The sequence below is a fragment of the Plecotus auritus genome, assembly GCF_963455305.1.
Source record: "Plecotus auritus genome assembly, chromosome: 8".
NCBI classification, from domain to species: Eukaryota; Metazoa; Chordata; class Mammalia; order Chiroptera; family Vespertilionidae; genus Plecotus; species Plecotus auritus.
In genome coordinates, this window is record NC_137782.1 from 24,685,955 (window position 1) to 24,708,859 (window position 22,905).

The 22,905-nt window shown below is 44.3% G+C and overlaps 1 protein-coding gene across 19 annotated transcripts in view; it reads right to left on the reverse strand.

Annotated features, from left to right (window-relative positions):
• Positions 1-22,905, reverse strand: part of PTPRT (protein tyrosine phosphatase receptor type T) — a gene marked incomplete at its 3' end in the record, with an annotated part of 976,718 nt that overhangs the window by 680,151 nt on the left and 273,662 nt on the right. For all 19 annotated transcript variants that reach the window (XM_080686646.1, XM_080686642.1, XM_080686645.1 and 16 more), the window contains exon 2: positions 22,017-22,142. In XM_080686646.1, the coding sequence (XP_080542772.1) occupies positions 22,017-22,142 (126 nt within the window). The remainder of the gene's footprint in view (positions 1-22,016; positions 22,143-22,905) is intronic.

The window sequence follows — 22,905 nt, forward strand, 5'->3', positions numbered from 1 at the left end:
AAATTAAAGAGACTATAAACTCCTGAAACAAGCAATTAAAATGTGAGAGGACATGATAGTTCTTTCAAGACTGGGACTACATCAGCTTCTGGACAACATCCCAGGTCTGCATGTTTCAGAAAGGACTGTCCCCTCATCAATACCAGATCTGCAGTTGCTAAATATGTTTTGGCCAAACGTGTGAAAATGTACACACCATCAGGACTGAAAGGGCCTTCATCTAGTCCCAGTCAATGACTGGTCAGGGAAACCAAGGTCATATATTTAGTATGTACAAGTGGGAAAAGAAGAGGGAGAGAGAGAAGGATGGGGGAAGAGAGAAAGAGAGAATGGAAGATAGAAGCTGCAGGTTGGGGGCAATAAAAAAGGCATTGGACTAATAGTCAGAGACCCACCATGGATCAAATCTGAGTACCTGTTTTCAGTTCTTTTGGGTATATTTCTAGGAGTGGAATTGCTGGGTCATGTAGTAACTGTATGTTCAATATTTTGAGGCACCCCTAAACTTTTTCCACAGCAGCTATGCTACTTTGCATTTCCACCAGCAATGGACAAGGTTCCAATGTCTTAGCTCTAGCACTTTCTATGTTGTTCTGTGACTTTGAATAAGTCAACATCATTTATCTGGGTCTCAGTTTCCCCATCTCTAAAGAGGAGGGGTTAGGACTGGCCATCCCATTTCTGTCTATTGTGTTGCATATCCACACATGCTTTCTTTCCAGCTGACTCTGACTTGCCAGTGCCCACACCTCATCCCAGGAGTTCCCTGACAGAAGGGAAGTGCTATAACGAATAAGTCCTGGCTCTGCTCCTTCTTAGAGCTGGAATGATCTTAATGCGTGTTCCCAAGTTGTATTAATGCGCTTCCGTTTCCATCCATATCTCTTAGTGTACTTTTTTCTCCTGTCTTTTCTTTTCACCTTTTTGCAAGCGTCATCTTGTTCAGTCTGTCGGCTGTCAGCTTTTCTCTCCAAGCTTTTGCAGAGTTGCGAGATTCTTGGCTATTTCTCCACCAGGGGCTCATAACTGTTTTTCCCTGGAGCTCAGCGACTGCTAAGTGGTCTTTGTGAAATTCTATTAGAATAATCTCCCTGTCCGTGTCTCCTCTCAGCTAGGCTGTCTCTGGAAACTTCAGCCATCTTCCCTCCCACAGTCTACACGTTGTAGATTCACCCAACATCGTCCTTATTCACAAATGTGTTTACAAGGCTCTGAACCTGTGGGCACTTGCGGACCACAAACAACAGTTCAACTCAATGGAGATCCACCTCAGATGTCATCTCCTGCAGGAAGTTTTCTTATTCACCTGGGACCGCTCACTTTTCTCACAACCCCGGGGATAAGGAACCTGCCCCTTCAATGCTTTCCCTGTTTATGTTTGCTTTTATCGTCTGTCTCATCAGACTGTGGGCTTCATAAAGGTGAAAGCTGGAGTATCTTGTTCACAGCTGTACCCCTAATGCCTAATGTATTACAGGTTCGTGATACATGTTTGCTGAATTAATAAAATAATGAGCTTCTCTTTTATACAGCTGATCATGCATCTGCCTATCAGTCTACCCATTAAACTCAAAGCTCCCTTTGGACACGCTGAGATTTACTTGCCATGGTAACCACTGTCAAAGAAAAAATTACTCTGACACTTGTTTCAATGGCAAGGAAGAATCTGTGATAGAGATATTGCAATGGGAAGAGAGGTTGGACTCAATTCTTAATACACCAAAGATAGCTGGGGATTGATAACCAAGGGGGTCAGTGGGTGGAAAATTACAAGAGGATGGGGGAATCTTGCTGAAATGACTTAATAGGATTCTTGCTGAAGGCAAGCCAGGATGATCAAGGGTAAGGGGATTCTTGCCATTCTGACTTAGCAGGATTCTTGCTAAAACTGAGGGAGGCAGGTGAAAGACGGGTTGGGGGAATGGGAGTTTTAGGATAGGGGGGCAAGGTCAAGGCCTAGCTGAGAAAGGAATCAGAGGAACCTGACATTTGGTCAAGGCAATAGTCTCTGTGAGCTCCGGGTCTGGCACAAAATCCTGTCTTGTATGTGGCTGGTGCTAACTAAATGCTGGTTCAGCCAAACTGAGCATCTGTCCTCAGAGTGGCCCTGCTTAACTGAATCAAAGGTTCAAAGCTCTCTCTTTGTTTCTCCTTCTGTAGCTGAAATGGCAGGAGAAGGTTCCCCAGTAGATAGCATCCAAGGGGCTGGGAGTAGAGAGGAAGGTAACGAAGTGTAACAGACCCAAATTAATAGAGAATACACACCATTTTCATAGCTGCAATGCTTTCTCAGGCTGCTCATCCCAAATGGCCCTCACAGCCACCTGCTAAGCAAGTTCACTTATCTCCTTGTACTGTGGTGGAGAAATGGACACTTTGGAAGGTCAAGTGTCATGTCATAGGTCACACACCCTGAATTTTTCAGATCATATTTACCTCTAATTATTTCCTTTGAATACGGTTCCAAAAATAAAAGTTCTGATGAAAAATATGCATATTTTATGTCTCTGACAGATATTAAGTTGTCCTCCCTAAATACTGTACCAACTTTCACACCACCAGCAGTGTGCAACCATCCATTTCTCAGAAGTCTCACTGACACTGAACATACAGCCAATGGATCCTGTGTCTTTCTTATTGATCTGTAAGAGCTCTTTTCATATGAATGATATCAATCATTAGTTTTGTATTATAAATAGCAGAGCTCAGTTTACTGTGGATCTTTTCATCTTGTTTATGGTATTTAGGGACAAATATAAAAATTTTGTTTCTTCATTGCTTCTACCTTTAATGATAACATCAGAAAACTGTCCTGCTCCCAAAGATAACTTAAATATTTATACATGCCTTCCTTCCATATCTTAGATGCTTTCAGATTTTTACATTTAACTGGAATGTGCTACATTTATCTAAAATATATTATGATATATGTATGAAAATTCAACTGGCCCACACCTTTCTTGGTGGGTTATCATTGCAATTTCATCTTGACTTATCTCGCCAACTGGAAATGTTAAGTTTATCTAACACACACACACACACACACACCCCTTCTAGGGATATATTTTGTTCTATTGATCTATCTGTCTCTTCTTGGATTGGTATATGCTGTTAGACCTCTTTTCATTCCAGGATATATTTCTAAAATTTACAAATAGAAGTCTTCCCTATTATTTTCTTTCAATATCTGCTTCATAATCTGTGACAACTTAATTGTCCAGATAAACTTTAAAATCATTGTGTAACATTGCTTACAAACTTCTATTGTAATTCACATTATATATTTTAAATTAAATTGGCAAGTTTTGAAAATATAATGTCTTCCCATCCAAGAAAAAGATACATCCATTTACTTTTTTTCCCCTTGGTTTTCCTTTATAGCATCCTTCTAGGGTCAGTCATATTGCCTCGAGTTGATTCCTCAGCCTTTTAATTTTTTTTGCTTTCATAAAATGAATCTTTTTATATTTCTAACCAGTTATTGCTAGGATTTAGGATACTGTTGATTTTGTATATCTATTCCTTAACTAATCACCGTCTGGACTCTTTTGATGGCTTTCAATAGTTTTTCACTTGTTTCTCTTCGAGTTTTGATAGAAAACATTCTCTACAAACCATAACTTTACCTCTTCCTTTCCCATAATTATAGACCTAGTTCTGTTACCAGAAATCCCTGAGTGATGTCAAATAATTTTAGTGATCATGAGCATCCTTGCGTTTTTAGGATACTGGCTGTTGGTCTGGAATAGACATGTTCTAGCACATTGAGAAAATATTTTCCAGGCTATTTTCAGAGGGACAGTTATTGTCTGTGTGCCCCACCCCCACTCTGGACCCACCTTTCCCCTGCCCTGATCTCTGAGAGTCTGAGTCTGTGGTGGGACTCTTCCGGCCTCTCCTACCCTCTGCTCTGGCTGAGGCTGAGTGGTGGCAGGTACTGGCAGAGTACCAGAGGATGGGGGGAATGAGGTTTGGCAGTGGTTGTGATCCTCTGTAGTGCTGCAAGCAGTCCTGTAACAACACCCCCAACCATGGTCCTTCAGTCCCAGGGGCAGTAACAGCTCCCCCACTATGGCCAGCACCCAGTGCTTCAGCATCCCTTGTTAATTCTCTTAACCTCGATCCCACCTCTAGTTCATTTAACTCTCTCCGTGGAAGCCCCAAATGCCACATGCTTCTCACCCAGAACTTTCAGAACAGACTGATTACAGGACCCACTATTAAGTGTTTTCAAATATCTTTTCAACATCTCAACATGATCAAAATAGCTTTCTCCTTTGGGACATTTAAACATTTATTCGTTCTTTAAGAAAAATAATGCAGTACCTACTTTGTGCTAGTTGCTGTGGTAGGTAATATGATCAGAACAGGAAAACAACAACAGATGAGCTCTCTGCCCTAATGTTCTCTTAGAAGAAACAAATGCACAAACAATGAAATAAAGTACCTAAATATTACAATAGTGATTACAAAAGGAAGGGTATTTTGATGAAGAATGACAGGACAGATATATTTAGAGAAAGTCTGAGAACACTTCTCACAGAAGATGATATTTATGTTGAAAAAGAGCTGAGGAAGAGCCTTCTGGGAGTGGAGAATAGCAAATGCAAAGGGCCTGAGGCATGAAAGAGCCAGGTATAGTTGAAAAACTGGCAGACACTTAATAGGAAGGGGATGGGAGAGGGTTGTTGGTAGAGGATAGAAAGGAATAGGTAAACAGGGGCTAAATCAGTTAGGTCCAACAGAAATATAATGTAAGCCACATTTTTGTATTTTATACTTTCTAGTAGCCATATTTTAAAAGGTAAAAATAAAATAAGTGAAATTTACTTGAATGTATTTTATTGAACCCAAGTTATTTTTTCAAATTTAACAATATAAGAATTAATAAGATTTTATATATAATACATGATTATATAATATATATTAAGATTGTATATAAGATTATGTAAAATATAGTAAGATTGGCCCAGCTGCTCCTTTAATACACACACACTAAGTCCTTGAGATGTGCTGTGTACTTTATAGTTAAAGCACATCTCAATTTGGACTGGCCACTTCTCAACCTGGTGAGGCTGGTGGCCACCGTGTTGGCCAGCATCAGACTACATCATGCTCCTCAGGTCTTGGTGACAACAGAGATTGCTTGGGAGGGACAAGGCATATCAGATTCATCTCTACTGCTAACAGCATCCTGCATGGCATACAGTAGGTGCTCAGCAAATGTTTGCTGGACAGAACGACAGAAGACCTGCAGAGCGGATGCCAGGGTGTACAAGCAGAGAGGCATCATTGAGGTAACTCAGTGACCTACTTTAGGAAATTGGATCTATTCTGGGTCCTCAGTCAAGAGAAAAAATGGGGGTCTGCCTGCTGGGTCTCCAGCTGTGGGGACCATTCCAGGCCACCTCTCTTGTGCCTGGGGCACTTGGCCCAGCTGCTCCCTTAATTCAGAAAGATCACACTGCACAACATGTCAGGGAACAGGAGGGAGGGAAGACATTAGCATTCATTGTACACAGCTTTCCATTTGGAAAAGCACCTCGAATGTGCCGATCCACATTGCTTTGCTTCATTTTTCGACATTCGTGAGTGTAATTGCATTTATTTTTCTCGTCAAGACTGTGAAACAAGTGATAATTTAGTACATTACAGCCTATATCGGCTGGGTTTACAGCCACAGCGCTTCTAATCTGCCCTCAGAAGGGCTGGGTGGGTGGCAGGGGGTGGTCGTTTTAGCTGAGAGCAACACATTTCTTTGCAATAGGAAACCTGGGCCCAACTATTCATCATGATCACAATAACAGTGGCAACAACTAACCATACAGAGACAGTGAGCCCTCCACTCATGTTAACCTCGTACTCCCCTTCCCATTTCACAGAAGAGACTGAGGTTCAGAGAGGCCCTCAGTCATACAAGGTGGCAAATTGGTGAACATTAGAGCTAGGGCTCGAACATGAATACATCTGATAGGAAGCCCTGTGCTTCGCCCATGGTGCCATGTGGCAGTGCTCGAGCACTGGCTAAGCCTGAAATCCCGCTGTGGTTCTGTGAGGAAAGAAGCTGGCATGATCTTAAATGTTTGTAAATCTAAAGGGCTTACAGCAGCTGAGACTCCTAAGGCGACCTACTTCCTTGAGTCTACACCACAGACCCATGCAGACTTTCAGGGTTCACGCCCTTGCTGAAGGGTGCAGTTTTGTTTGGGATTATCTAGAAATGAGAGTGGGGAAGCATGATCTAGCCTAGTGTTTGGGGATCCCTCACCATGAAATTTAATAGTTATGAATGGGAAAGCTGATTCCTGCTCGAATGGAGAATATATTTGATTGAGAGAGGTGGGTTTTAAATGTGAAATTGGATAAACTTTCTCTGTATTGAGCTCTCTGTATGCACAACCTGGGACAGAAACTGGAGGCACAGGGACTTATGAGACCTTGGTGGTCCTCAAGGCAAAGAAAAGAACCTGGAAGTCACAGAGAGGACAGAAAAGAAAAGTAGGTAGAGTTGGGGGGTTAGGGATGCAGGAAGGCAAACCACAGAGCTGGAAAGAAGGGCATCAGGACACAAAGACTCCAGGATGGGGCATGAGATGGGTGCTTCAGGTAATGCAGACTTGCCCACCCCCACCTTTCTGAATGAACTAGTCCATCTCCTCCTCAGGCATCTGCGCAACCCCCAGAGTGTGGGAATTTCCAGTTCTGCTCTCTTCCCTCTGCTCTTATTACTCTCCTGGGGGAACTTGACCTCAGCCCAGAGGATACTCAGCCAGGCCCCGGTCAGATTGCTAGTCACCTGTAGAACTGGTGTTCCAACTCCCATTCATGTCTTCCACATGCAAAGAACACAGTTACTTAACTCAGGACACATTATACTGAAAATTGTGTCTTAGTGTTTTGCATCATTCCCACCTTTCTGAGCTCTTTCACACATCACTGGGGCTGGAAGCCTAGAAACTACATCTTCCTTTTTATGAGATAAAAATCATAACATAGCCTTGGCCAGTTTGGCTCCGTGGAAAGAGCATTGGCATGTGGACTGAAGGGTCCCAGGCTCAATTCCAGTCAACTCGGTTGCAGGCTCAACCCTGACCTCAGTCGGGGCACATGTAGGAGGCAACCAATCAATATGTCTCTCTCACATCAATGTTTCTCTCTCTGTCTCTCCCCCGCCCTTCCACTCTAAAAATCAATGGAAAAATATCCTCGGGTGAGGATTAACAACAACAAAACACCCATAACAAAATTTACCATCTTCACCATGGTGTGCAGTTCAGTAGTTTCACTATAAGCACACTGTTGTGTAACAGGTCTGCAGGACTTTTTCATCCTGCAAAGCTGAAATTGTGCACCCACTGAACAACCCTACCCCTAGCGCCTGACAACCACAATTCTACTTTCTGTTTCTAAGAATATGACTACTCTATACACCTCAAATAAGTCAAATCATACAGTATATTTGTGTTTTTGTTTCTTATTTATCTCACTTGGTATAATGTCCTCAAGGTTCATCCACACTGTAGCATGTGTCAGAATTTCCTTCCTTTCAAAAGCTGTATATACTTTTCTTTATCCATTCGTCCGTTCATGGGACATTTGGGTTGATTCCACTTCTTGGTTAGTGTGAATAATGCTGCAATAAAACATAGATACACATATATCTCTTGAAGATCCTGCTTTGGGTTCTTTTGGATATATACCCAGAAGGGATTGCTGGATCATATGGTAGTTCTATTTTTAATTTTTTGAGGAAACTCCATATTTTTTTCCATAGTAATGGTATCATTTTACATCGCCACCAACAGTGCACAAGGGTTCAGATTTCTCTGCATACTCACCAATGATTGTTATTTTGTTATTATTGTTATTGTTCTTATCATTCTTATTGTAACTGCCATCTTAATGGATATGAGGTGACATCCCATCATGGTTTCATTTGCATTGCTCTGATGACTGGTGATACTGCACATCTTTTCTTATGCCTGTTGGTCATTTGTATATCTTCTTTGCAGAAATATCTATTCAAGACTTTTGCTCATTTTTAAAATTAGTTTATTTGTGTTTATTGCTGTTGAGTTTTGAGTTCTTTATATATTCTGGGTATTAACGCTTTAGCAGATATACAATGTGTAAATATTTTCTCCCAGTCTGGAGATTGCCTTTACATTCTCTTGTTTGCTTCACAGAGTTTGTAAGTTTGATGTAGTCCCTTCCACTTGCCTATTCTTGCTTTTGTTGTCATGTCCAAAAATAAATCACTGTCAAATCCAATGGCATGAAGCTTTTCACTTATGTTTTCTTTTAGGAGTTTCATAGTTACAGCCTTACCTTTATGTAGTTAATCCATTTTGGGTTAATTTTTGTGTATGGTGTGGTATAAGGTAAGAGCCCAACTTTAATTTTTTTGTATGCGGATAACACAGTCTGTAGAAGAGACTGTACTTTCCCCATTGTGTGGTCTTGACACCCTTCTTTTTTTTAAATATGTTTTTACTGATTTCAGAGAGGAAGAGAGAGGGAGGGAGAGATAGAAACACCAGTGATGACAGACAGTCATTGATTGACTGACTCCTGTATGCTCCCCACTAGGGATTGAGCCCACAACCCGGGCATGTGCCCTGACCAGAAATCGAACCATGATCTCCCGGTTCATAGGTCGACGCTCAATCACTGAACCGCACCAGCCAAGCTTGACACCCTTTTTGAAGCTCATCTGACCATATACACAGGGCTTCCAATGGTTTTATAAGTCTCTAATACCCTGTGTCAAACATCTTTCTGATTGAAATACCTAGAGTCGTTTCTATTTTCTTACTTAAACCTCAAATGATAGACTTATCATGCTTATATGTCTTAGCAGCTATAGTTTAGAAGGCTCTTCCAAGCTATAAGTCTTATTCTAACCTGAGAAACTTTCAGGACTCTTAACAAAAGGCATAGCACACTTTTCTTGTCTGTAGCTTTTTTTTTTTTTTTTTCAGAGAGGGAGAGAGAGATAGAAACATCAATGATGAGAGAGACTCATTGACTGGCTGCATCCTGCACACCCCCCACTGGGGACTGAGCCCGCAACATGCCACCCCCCAACCCCCACCACGACCAGAATCCAACCAGGGACCTTTTGGTTCAAAGGCTGATGCTCTATCCACTGAGCCAAATTGGCTAGGGTTTGTCCGTAGCTTTTACAAGTTGCTTCACTTAACGACAAATAATGCTTTGAATTCTGAGAGAGTGGAACTGGGTTTCTTAATGATGAACATAACACTTGGGAAAGAAAGCAACTTTAAAAGAAATTGTCAGAGTCAAGGGAAGTTTTAAAAAAAAAAACAGTTTGTACAGTAACTGTTGCTTTCCAAAGCTAAAGCATAATTATCTTAACACAGAGCACAGTGGCAAAACTGGTGGACTAAGGGCGGGTGGTGGTGAGAGGAGGATAGAAGGTCTTCTTTAGTTAAAGGGGACATTTCTGTAAATGACCAAATGATCAGTAATTGTGGAAAAATGAAATCTGAAGATGTGCCCCTGATCTCCAGGGGACATGGGTTTGATCATCACACTCTGTGGTGTCCTCTGAGAGCAGAGTAAGCTTGATTGGGAGATTTGTCTCCCTGTGCCCCATCCCCACACACGCAGGAAGACAAATGCCCCTGTTGAGGAGTCAGAAGCAGCTGCCATGGCTACTGACAGACAGACAGATGGAGGGCTAGGACCACAGGATTTTCCAGACATTTTATTTCAGAAACTAGAGGCCCGATGCACGAAATTCGTGCAAGGAGCTCGGCCCTCACAGCCTGGCTTTGTCCGGAAGGTAGTCTGGAAGGACGTCTGGAAGGTCGTTTGGCTATCCAGTATAATTAGAATATTATGCTTTTTTACAGATGTGTCACTCAATTTCTACATTTAAAAATGTATCCTTTCCTTCTTGTGTCATAAACTGCAAATCAAAACCAGAAGATATGGGCTCCTGATTTTATATATAACATAAATAAGGCCAGGGAGGGATGAGCTTGGCATGAAGTCGCAAAGCATGCTCATGGCAAAGCCGGGACCAAAGCCCAGAATTCCTCACTTTTAGACCTATTCACAGAGAAGGATGCAGGAAGCAGAGAACAGTGGCCCACCTGCTCCAAGTCTCAGGTTAGCGGCAGAGCCAGGAAAGGCACCCAGGAGGCCTCCCTCCCACCTATGACAGGGCCAGGCTAACCCACAGGCTTCGTGGAAGAGACTGTGCCCGCCCACCCCCAGCCCCAACATGGTCCTGCAGCCCCCACCAAAGAAGCCCCAGGAAGAGCAGGGCAGGAGGGGCCTGAGGGATGCTCCAGCCTACTCCTCACTAGGGAAACTGAGGTTCACAGGGTCAAGTCAGTACTATAAGACAGACGACAGTCTTGTGTCTGTGCCTAAAGGAGGCAAGCCTGGGAGACATCAGTGTGGGCCGCCCCTCTCAGCCACTGCTGCCTCTGTAACTAAGGGCAAGTTATTTAACCTCTTTGTGCCTCAACTCCCCCATCTGCAAAAAAAAACAGGAACACCATGGTAACTCCACCATACAGCGTTGTTATGAACCATAAAGGAGAAGATGGTTAGAACGCCTGGAACACAGTGAGTGCTCAATAAACACCAACTGTTACTATTTTTTAAAATATATTTTTATTGATTTCAGAGAGGAAGGGAGAGGGAGAGCGAGATAGAAACCGTGACTCCTGGTTGCTCAACCACTGAGCCATGCAGGCCGGACTAATTGTTACTATTATCAAGGGGAGACATCGTGTTGTTGGGAGTATAACTGACAAGATAGAAATCTGATCAGCCAGGGCAGTCTGGACAATAGAAGTACAATGGCAGCCACTTACATAATTTTAAATTTTCTAGGAGCCACACTAAAAAAGGAGGGAAATGGGTTACATTAATTTTCATAATTTACTAGAGGCCCGATGCATGAAAATTCATGCACGAGTAGGCCTCCCTTCCCCCAGATACTGGTATCGGCTTTCCTCCGGCACCTGGGCTGCCTCACCGACTTCCCTCTGGCACCCGGGACCCAGGCTTCCCTCCTCTGGCTGTCCACAGGCACCCAGGACCCAGGCTGGCTTCCCTCGAGCCCCAGCTTCATCAAGAAGGACATCAGAATGATGTCTGGTCTAATTAGCATATTACCCTTTTATTATTATAGATTTTATCTAACCCAATATATCTAAACCATGATCATTTCAATATGTAACTAATATAAAAATTATTAATGGGTGCTTTACATTCCTTTCTTTACAGTAAGTCTTCAACATCTGGTATGTATTTTACATGTAAAGGACTAGCCACATTTCAAGTGCTCAAATGGAACTAAAATAAATTATGAAATTTTCCAGATTATTGGACCTTATTTTATAGAGTTGCTCATGCCATCTGATTTTTTTTTTTACTAAGTTAAAAAAAAACCCTACTATATTTGTACTACACTACAGTTTTCTTATCCAATCTTTCATAATCTAAAGCATAAAGAAAGCCTGTCTCCTCAATAAAGACAATACAATTCATATTTTCAAAATCGAGGTGTTCAGTTGGTAGAGCCCTGGCCCCTGGAACAGGAGCTAAATGAGATGACCTGACAGGTCGGTGGACACATCACCTACCCACTTGCTGCGGTCACTGTGATTGTGATGATGCTAGTGATTGCTTCCTCTGGGCTGTCCTGGGAGTGGCTGCCATGGAAGCAGCAGGAGACTGAGGGGCATTGAGAGAGGGCACCTTTGCGGAAGGGCGAGATGTCTCTGATTCACGACTGCTTCTGCGGGCTCATGTCTGCATTAGGTGGCCACTGGTGGGCCTCGTCATTCAACAAGCTGAGCGCATGCTCCACCGTCAGTGACAGAAGTGGGACACTCTCTTCACTTCTCCATAAAAGAGTTTCCAGTCACCTTTAATACGTGAAATTTTCAGGGTGCAGAGAAATCAGTCAAATATCTACGTACAGTGTCTAAGATATGATTTTATTGCACGTGCATACTTAAAGTCACAGGTTTCCTAAGATATCATATTACGTTAAAAATAGATAGAGGTTCACAGCATGGACTATGGCACCAGATTGCCTGAGTTCAAATCTCAACTTCTCCAGTTACTACTAATTTGGGATAAGTTACATAACATTCTGGGTCTCAGTTTCCTCTTCTGTAAAACAGGGATCATAACAGTACTCTGCGCTGTTGAAGTATTAAATGAATAAAAAACATGTAAAGCCCCTAGAACATATGTTAGGTCAAAAACATAGTGGTTTACCCGAATAGCCACAGCAACCCTGAGAAAGAAGAACAAATTTGGAGGGATCACAATACCAGATATCAAGCTATACTACAAAGCCACTGTTCTCAAAACTGCCTGGTACTGGCACAAGAACAGACATATAGACCAATGGAACAGAACACAGAACCCAAAAATCGACCCAAACCACTATGCTCAATTAATATTTGACAAAGGAGGCAAGAACATACAATGGAGTCAAGACAGTCTCTTCAATAAATGGTGTTAGGAAAATTGGTCAGATGCATGCAAAAAAAAAAAAAAAAAAAAAAACCATGAAACTAGACCACCAACTTACACCATACACAAAAATAAACTCAAAGTGGATAAAGGACTTAAACATAAGATGGGAAACCATAAAAATCCTAGAAGAATCCATAGGCAGCAAAATATCAGATATATGTTGTAGAAATATCTTTACCAATACAGCTCCTAGGGCAATGGAAACTAAGGATAAAGTAAACAAATGGGACTACATCAAAATTAAAAGCTTCTGCACAGCAAAAGAAACCATCAACAAAACAAGAAAGCCCACTGCATGGGAGAACATATTTGCCAATGTTATATCCACTAAGGGCCTAATCTCCAAAATTTATAGGGAACTCATACATCTTACTTAACAAAAGGTAAATAAACAATCCAATCAAAAAATGGGCAAAGGACTTAAATAGACACTTTTCAAAAGTGGACATGCAGAAGGCCATGAGACATATGAAAAAATGCTCAAAGTCACTAATCAACCGAGAGATGCAAATCAAAATGACAATGAGATACCATTTCACACCTGTCAGAATGGCTATCATCAACAAATCAACAAAGGACAAGTGCTGGCGAGGATGCAGAGAAAAACCCTCATGCACTGCTGGTGGGAATGCAGACTGGTGCAGCCACTGTGGAAAACAGTATGGAGTTTCCTCAAAAAATTAAAAATGGGACTCCCATTTGACCCAGTAACCCACTTCTAGGAATATATCTCAAGAAATCAGAAATACCAATCAGAAAGGACATATGCACTCCTATGTTCATAGCAGCACAATTTACAATAGCCAAGATTTGGAAACAACCTAAGTGCCCATTAGCAAATGAGTGGATTAAAAAGCTGTGGATGCCCTGACCCATTTGGCTCAGTGGATAGAGCATCAGCCTGGGGACTGAAAGGTCCCAGGTTCGATTCCAGTCAAGGGCATGTACCTTGGTTGCAGGCACATCCCCAGTGGTGGGGAGGGGGTGCAGGAGGCAGCTGGTCGATGTTTCTCTCTCATCAATGTTTCTAACTCTCTATCCCTCTCCCTTCCTCTCTGTAAAAAAATCAATAAAATATATTTTAAAAAATAAATAATAAAAAGCTGTGGTACATCTGCACAATGAATACTATGCTGCTATAAAAAAGAAGGAACTTTTACCACTTGCAACAGCATGGATGGAACTGGAGAGCATTACGCTAAGTGAAATAAGCCCGTCAGAGAAAGCTAAATATCACATGATCTCACTCATTTGTGGAATATAATGAACAACATAAATTGATGAACAAAAATAGAACCAGAGTCATAGAAGCATCAAATAGACCGTCAAACCTCAGAGGGAAGGCAGGGGAGGTTGGGGATGGGAGGTAAAAGATCAACCAAAGGACTTGTATGATGCGTATAAGCATAACCAATGGATACAGACACTAGTGGGGGGGATGAGGGCATGTACTGGGGGGTGGGGGTGGACAATGGGGGAAAAAGGAGACATATGTAATACTACCAGTATATGTAATACTTTAAACAATGAAGAATGAAAAAAACACATAGTGGTTTAGTGTCCATTCCCATATATCATAGAGACTTTTATTCAAACCCGTCACTGCAACGCTAATAACAGGTCTGTCACAGAGGAAGCGTCTTCTCAGTCCACATCACCTTTATTTCCAGTCACACTATTCTCTTCTAATATTTTTTGAACCCAGTTTTGATGTCACAGGAAACTGAACACCCAGACAAGCATCTGCGTGAGTATCAGAACAAACGTGGTTTCCCATTCACCTGACAGATGTGTGTTCTGATCTGGCCACAAGGATCCTCTGTTGCTTTTCCAAGCCATCTGTGCTACTCATCACCATTTGATCATATCCTCCGCACTAATACTAAACTTGTCTTCAATTCTCCCCGCCCCCATCAATTCTGTGATCGCTGTAAACATCCCAAACTAGCATTGATTGGGGTCACTGCTGGCTAATGTAGTTTCCTCAATTAACTCTGTAGTTCAAAGTATACAAGAGACCATTTCATTATATGAGATGTTTTGTAAGAACATTTCCCAGAGCTGTTTGGAGACAAAGATCTTGCCTTTTATTTGGGCATATGGGGTATGGTTTGATGTTCATCGTTTCTTCTCCTGTTGCCATTTGTTGGGTGCTAGTTAGATAAACCATGCTGCATCCATCCAGTGGAGCTCCATGTGGCCCTGGGAGGGGGGAACCAGATCTGAATACAGCGACACAAGTCTGGGGGCTAGGATCCTATTCATCATCTGACTTCTTAGGAGGCACTAGACAGGTGGCCGCAAGCACAGGCTCTGGACCCAGACTTCTGCAGGCAAATCCTGGCCCACATATGCTAACTATGACCATGGGCAAGTCATTCAAGCTTTTCGTGCCTCCAGTTCCCCAATTTGTAAAATGCAGATAATTATATCGACATTAGAGTGCTGTTGTAAGGATTAAATAAGTTAATGTATTTAAAGTGCTTAGGAGAGCACATGCTACACAATAAACAGCACATAAATATCACTTCCCTACTATGATTGGTACTATTACCACATACATATGTTTTCTCTTTTTCTCCCCCGCCCTTCTTTTTCTTCTCTCTCTCTCTCTCCTCTCTAGCAATACGCATCAGTCTGTTAGTAGTAATATTTGAGAAAACGGAGATGGAGAAAGTTAACCTACATGTGCAAACTCGGCATTCATTTAAGGTTTAAGAATAAGGTGGGGTTGGGTGGGAAGAGATTAACCAAAGAATTTATATGCATACTAGAGGCCCAGTGCACAAAATTCGTGCATGGATACAGTCCCTAGGCCTGGCCTGTGATCAGGGCCATCTTTCCCAGCTGCCTGCAGCCAGCCCTACCCCCCGCCACCACCCACCCCCGGTTCCCCGTTTGCTATCGGGTTATTGGTGCCTAATGGCCGGGGGAAGGGACGGAGAGGTCGGCTGTTCCTGCCCACTCACTAGCCCCGCCCCTGCCATGGGTGGCCATCAGGTGCTCTGAGCCTGCCTGCTGGGGAAAGGGACCAAGAGGTGGTCAGTGCGCCTCATAGTGACTGGTCCAGTGGTTGTTCCGGTCATTCTGCCATTAGAGTCAATTTGCATATAACCCTTTTATTATATAGGATAGAGGCCTGGTGCATCGGTGGGGGCTGGCTGGCCTGCCCTGAAGGGAGTCCCGAATCGGGGTGGGGGGTCCCCATTGGGGGCAGGGCCAGCTGGGGCGAGGGGCAACAGGGTTTACAGGCTGGCCCTGCCCCGGATCAGGGTGGGGGTCCCTGCTGGGGGGCGGGGCCAGCCTGGGTGAGGGGCCACGGGCAGTTTGCAGGCCATCCATGCCCCCATCTGGGTGGGGGTCCCTGCTGGGGGACAGGGCTGGCCTGGGTGAGTGGCTGTGGGCGTTTTGCAGGCCAGCCACGCCCTCAGCTTTGTCAGGAAGGAGGTCCAGAATGAAGTCAGGAAGACATCTAGTCTATTCAGTCTAGTTAGCATATTACCCTTTTATTAGTATAGATACGCATAATCCACGGACACAGACAATAGCATAGTAAAGGCCCAGGGCAGGGGTGGGTGCAGGTTAGAAGGTCTCCATCCTGTGTGCAAATATAATGCAGTGTGCTCGGGACCACCAGTTCCTGACTTGGGTTTAGGGATTTGGAACTCACAAGGCGTTGTCCCAACATCAACTCCTGGGCTAGTTTCCAGGATTCCATGTTTGGCATGTGGATAATATTCTTCCTCCAGGTCTCCCATGAGGAGACAGTATCTCTGAACTCACAGGATGGCGGGAATTAGATGAAATGCATAGGAAAATGCCAAACCCAATTCTTGGTTAGAGTGAACACACAGTGAGTGCCAGTTCTCTTCAAAGAAAGCAAAGGCGATATTCACAGTGCTCTGGCGTGAGATCTGGCATAGAAAAGGTGATAGTGCCAGGGTGCTGATGTGAGTGAGCCAGTGAGAGTCTCCTAGGGTGGCCATGACAAATTACCACCAACTGGGTGGCATAAGACAACAGAAACTTATTCTTTCACAGTTCCATAGCCTAGATGTCTGCAATCAGGGCGATGGCAGGAAATCATACTTTCTGAAGGCTCCAGGGAGAATCCTTCCTTACACCTCGCAGCTTCTGGCACCTGCTGGCAATCCACAGCGTTCCTTCGCTTAATGAAGCATCGCTTCGATCTCTGCCTGTGCTTTCACGTGACCTACCCTGTGCGTCTGAGTGTCTCTTCTCTTTCCCCAGTCATCCTGGAGGAGGGCCCAGTGTGACCCGGCCTCATCATAACTCGATTCCATCCATAAACACCTAATTTCCAAATAAGGTCACACTCACAGGTGCTAGGGGTTAAGACTTCAACTTATCTCTTTGGGGAACACAATTCAACCCATACTAGACCCGCATTTCTCTCTGTAAATATCCGCAGTTAGAGCAAAGCGGGAATACACAGCCCAGGGCGCAGGGGCCGGGAGGAGGAGCCCAGGACCCTCCTGGAGACATGCCTGCTTCCACGGAGCCCGGGCGGCTGGCTATTCCTGCCTGTGCGTGCGGTGCCTGTGTGTCTGCTCTCCCTGACTCTTCCCAACACCTGCCCCTTCCAACAAGGCCACCGCTAAGATGGTATTTCTCTGCTCCAGAAAGTTTGGCTGGAAACAAGAAGCTGCCTGGTGTTTTCTAAGCCACACTTACTGAAGAGATTATGCTGTGGGTCCCAGAGAGGCTGGGCCAGGACAGGTGTGCCTGGAAGGGCTGGGAAGGTGCATGGAGAGGTTCTCCCACACTGGGAAGGGGAAGAAATGGATCTGATGGCCCCACACCACTTGGCGCCAGAGGGCTGCTGGGTGATGCACCTGGGCTGGCTGGACCTGGGACAAGGCTCCAAGCCTGGGAAAGAGGCGGCAGAATGACAAGACCCACAGGATCCACAGGACCCACAGGAAATGTGACAGTGACTCTCAGAGGAAACCACAGTGACCTGCCCTAGTCCCAGGACATTTGTAGACCCCCAGAGAAGGGGGGCATAATGACTGGAAATAGGTATCTAACTCTGTGGAGGCTCAGGGTGAGATTCAAGGGGATGTAAATGCAGTATTTCTCGTGCACCTGGTTTTCAGCCTGAGATTCGATCCAAATTCATTCCAACAACTTCAAATAATGTCCTGCAAGCATTCAAAGGAAACCCCCCAAGCCTCGTTATCTCTGACTTCAGCCCTTTTTAAAACGACACTTTCGGCACATGCATCTCCTGCGGGGCCCTGGGCTGCACCTCAGCGTGGTCATGTGGAAACCATGCCAAGAGAGGGGAAGGCAGAGTGAGGAACCGGTGGTAGCCGCTTAGCTCCATGGAAAAGAGAGAGGCCTGGAGAGAAGGTCTGTGGCTGTAATGACCCCACTCCTCTGTGGAAGCCCCAGTGAAGATGAGGTTGGGGGAGAACCAGGCCTGAAGCCTGATAGGCTAGCCCGGACTTTTCCCACAGAGCGGGATGAAGAGAAGAATGCGACATTGGTGTGGGTAACGGTGAACTAACAGAGCCGAGATAGATGTGGGAGGTGCTCCAGGCCTCGGGGCAACATGAATCCTGGGGATGGAACGGTCTCTCAGGTCCTCAGCATCCAAGGCAGACCTCCCACTGGAAGGCTCACCTGGGTCAAGCAGCATCGGTGGCAGGTGAGCCCGAAGGAGGGGGCAAGGTTCTAAAACAGACTTAGACAGTAAGAACCAGAGGAGAATCTAGGGGAGCCAGCACTGATTAAGCCCCATTATGTGTGGACACATCTCACCCACACAGGCATCATCCCATTTAATTCTCACACTGGTTCCCATGGTAAAGATGAGGAAACTGAGTCACTCCGCTGAGGCAGAGTATGGAATAAGTGTGTCTGTGAGGAGGACTTTGAAAGCAAAGAACACAATGCGATGAGTGAGAACGAGGGAGTCTTTCTTTAGATAGACAATGAGGGACAGTCTCCCTGAGAAGGAGTCACTTGAGCTGAGACCTGAAGAAATCAGTCAAGTTAAGAGTGGAGTCCTAGCCTGTGTTTCTCAGTGGGTAGAGCTCCAGCCTGTGCAACAAATGATCCTGGGTTTGATTCCTAGTCAAGGGCATGTACCTGGGTTGCAGGTTCGATCCCCGGCCCAGGTCAGATGCATGTGGGAGACAAGCAATTGATGTGTCTCTCTGCTATCGATGTTTCTCTCTCTCTCTCTCTCTCTCTCTCTCTCTCTCTCTCTCTCTCTCTCTCTCTCTTCCTCCCTCCCTCCTTTCCACTCTCTCTAAAAAAAGCAATGGAGAAAAATATCCTCAGGTGAGAATTAACCGAGAGAGAGAGAGAGAGAGAGAGAGAGAGAGAGAGAGAGAGAGAGACAAGGAGTTCCAATGAGAGGGCACAGAATATGCAAAGGTCCTGAGTGAGGAGAGAATCTGACATGTGCCCAAGGAACTGAAAATGGCCAGTGCCTCTGGAGCATTTTGAGAGAGAAGAAAGGAGGCTCAGAGAAGACACTAGATCATATAGGACCATGCAGGCCACAGCCAGGACTTCAGATTTCATCCTATGTGACCAAGAAAGCCACCAGAGGGATAAATGCCCAAAATGACATGGTCTGATTTACCCAGGGTCTAACACGGAGCTTGTCACACAGAAGCAGTTCAGTGAAAGTTGATGGACCATCTGAATACATAGACTCAAGCTAGATTTCCAAAGCGATGGAAACTGCTGGCTTTACAGAAGAAAAAGTAAGACTTCAGCCTGTGCCCATGGGAAGAACAAACAATTTCTCCTAATCCAAATTCACTTTCATGCCTCTCTGCCTAAGAAGCGCGGGGCGCCACTGAAATCCACAGGCACATCACGACAGAACAATTTCAGTGATTGTTATCAAATGTCTCTACTTAGACAAGCTCCGAAGATTGTATTAGCACAATCCAATATTTATGAAATGACAGTCTACCGTAATGAGGGGATGAGAAAATTAAGATCAGAAGCCAGAGTTGTCCCTTTGGGGAGGGGCAGTGGCACGGTGGCAAAAGCAGCAATGTCACTGAGCTTCTCAGAGCCTTAATTTTCTGATCTGTAAAATGGAAGGATGGTAGCAAAGACTAAAAATGTGTGGTCAGTTCACAGAAGGCTAATGGCATTTAATAATGTTTATCATTCATTCCTTCATTTAAAACTATGTGATAAAGACTCTATAGGCATTCATCTAACAAAAATGTTATTTCGTACATACTATGTACGATGCACTGTATTAGGCACTGGAGATAAAGCTGCAGACAAGATTGTCATGGTCCCTATTCACGTGAAACTTCTCATTTGGGAGTAAAACATACACTGAACCAATAGCATCTGCAGTGGTTGGTGTTCTGAGAAAGAGAGTGGGGGCGATGGGAAATGTACAGAGAGCTGACCCAGATGTGGGTACCCAGGGAGAACTACCACAAGGAAGTGATGTCTAAGCTGAGATGTGAAGGGAAAGTACAAGAGAACAGAGAGAAAAAGGTTATGTGAAGAGTGCTGTTTTCAAGTGAGGCAGAAAAGGGCATGGAACCTTCTAGAAACTGACAAAAGTCAGTGTGAAGTGAGCACAGGGGGCAATGGAAGATGGTGCAGCTGGAAGTATGGGCAGGACCAGCCATGCCAGGCCTTGGAGGCCACCATAAGGCTTGGAGTTCTTTTTCACCAAAAGGCTGTCCCATGGTCACTGTACTAATGGGCATGTGTAGTTATTGGTGACTCTGCTTATGCAAAGTGAAGATCCCATCAGATATGAAAGGCTCAATTTTGTAGCACAGCACATCTTTATTATACATGGGGCTCATGTCTACACTCAGATGGAACTTATCAAAACAATTTACACCCATAGTAGGAACTATACTGAGCCATCTAGTAGCTTCCTGCTTTGGAGCAAAACTTAAAGTCAATGCGGCCACAAAGACCATAACCTCCCCTAGACACATCTGAGCATCTTCTCTGTTCTCAGCTTAGTGACACCCTGGAAGATCCCTCTCCCCAGAATCCACTAAGGCATGCACAGTGGATTGTGTAAATGTAGAGTTCAGAAGAGATGTCTGATGCAACTGAAGCCATAGGCATGGTTGAGGTCACCCATGGTGGGATGGTTTACAGTATTTTGTGTCAACGTGACTGAGCTAAGTGATACCCAAATAGCTGGCAAAACATTATTTCTGGGTGTTCTGTGAGAATGTTTCTAGAAGTGATTATCATTGAACTGGTGACCTCAGTACAACAGACAGTCCTCCTCAATGTTGGTGGGCATCGGCCAATCCCTTGGGGACCCCAATAGAACAAAAAGGCAGTGTAAGGGTGAATTTGTTTTCTCGGCTTCAGCTGAGACATCTATCTTCTTTTTCCCTTGGACACTGGTGCTTCTGGTTCTTGGGCTTTCAGACTCAGATCAGGGCTCATACCATCCCACCACTAGCTTTGCTGATTCTCCAGCTTGTAGAGTGCAGATCCTGGACCTCTCATGGGGCTTGTCCATAACCATGTGAGCCAATCCCTATAACAGATCTCATCTTATATATATATGTCCCTATATATCCTATTGGTTCTATTTCCCTGGAGAACCCTAAGACACATGCAAAGAGTATAAATGAGCCTGAAGAACTCCAATGTTTAATGGCCAGAGTGAGCTGACCAAGGAGCCTGAGAAAGAGCACCAAGAGGGTTGCTAAAAAGCCAAGACAGTGTGGGGGTTAGAGAGAGCTCATGGTCATGGAGGAAGAGTGGAAGATGGCTTCCCTTATCCAACAATCAGCTATCCTGATAACTGAAGCATGGATCACATTTTACAGAGAGGTGATCTTAATGTTCTCGGAGCTGTAATTCTTCCAGGCTTACCACATCAACTCACCCAGGCATACCCTACCCTGAGCACACCTCTTCCAGGTATACCTCCCCTCCAACACATCTCATAGGCCTGCCTCATGCAGGTATCCATCAAGGGTACACATTATGGTTTCAGCCCATTGGTTAAGGATAAACGTGGTATTCAGGAGCTCTGGACATTAACTTCATGAGTAATATTTTCACTGTGGAAGTTTCCCTACATACATATAAGCTGTGTCTATGTGGCCTGAGGGGAAAAACATGATCTCAGATTCTTCAGAAGCTCTTTCTTCCCTGGAAATGCCACTATTATCAGGCTCCCAAGCAAAATCGTGATGCTCCACTTTGAGCTAAAGATTAGAATCTCAAAGCTAAAAGAAACCCTAAAGGTTCCTGAGTCCAGGCAACATGTGACTCTTACCACATTCTTAAGAGTTCACTCAGCCTTGCTTTGCATACCTCTGGGAATGGGGGACTTACTACCAACAAAGTTGTGTATTGCTCTCTCAGACAACTTATCCCATCAGAAAGTTCTTTCCCATGAGTCATCATAGAAGATACCATCCTCATCACAGCCCCAAACACAGTGGCTCACCTACCTGTGCCAAACACAGTGGGTCACCTACCTGTGGGCACAGCTGGGTCCAGCATTGGTTTCTCCCACGTGTTAATCTGCTCCCAGGTAAATCCATTGGTCCCCAGGGCCACGCTATAACCACAGTTGCTGTAGTGCTCATCAAAGGAACAGCCACCTGCAAACAAAAGAGATATGGGTAAATACATCCTCGTGTCTGGGGCTCGGTTCGTTACTCCTGTCTCATCATTTACAGCTTTGAATTTTAAACTCTGGAGAAGATTAAAAATAAGGGCAAGCAAATTGGATTTTTATATTTGCTTTGGTGCTCTCAGGAAAAGCGCTCGCATCTGCAGGTCCCCCCTATGTTAAAAAGTTAATAAGGCTAGCTACATTGATTTTAATCTTCCTTCCCGAGAAAGTAAACAGTGACGTCTCATTCTAAGCAGGAAGAAATGAATGCCAGGGCATGCCTCTGTGGCTACTTCCTGCAGCACAGAGAGATGCTGTAAGGCAGCAGAGAGCACCAGCTTCGGAGTCCCGCAAAACCAGGCACGATCTGAGCTTTGCAAAGCTGCGTCAGCCCGGGCCAGGGGCTTCAGCCGTCTGTCTAATCTGTACCTCAGTTTCCCCACCTGTGATATGGAGGGAAAGATCCACCTGACAGAAATATCATGAGGATGAAATGGAATAACATATGAAAAGTAACCGGCACAGAATAAGTTCTCAACGTCTGCCTCCACCCCTCTAAAAGTGATTTTTGAAATATCATTTTCATAAAGTAAAAATCAAATATGTGAAGAATTAGATAAGCATGCGCCTGGCAAATAATAAAGTCGATGTTGATAGTGTTCAAATCTAAGCCATCTACCATTTCACAACAAGCTGTGTCAATTCGATGTTGACAAGAATTTATTCTAAGCACATGCTATGTGTGGTAA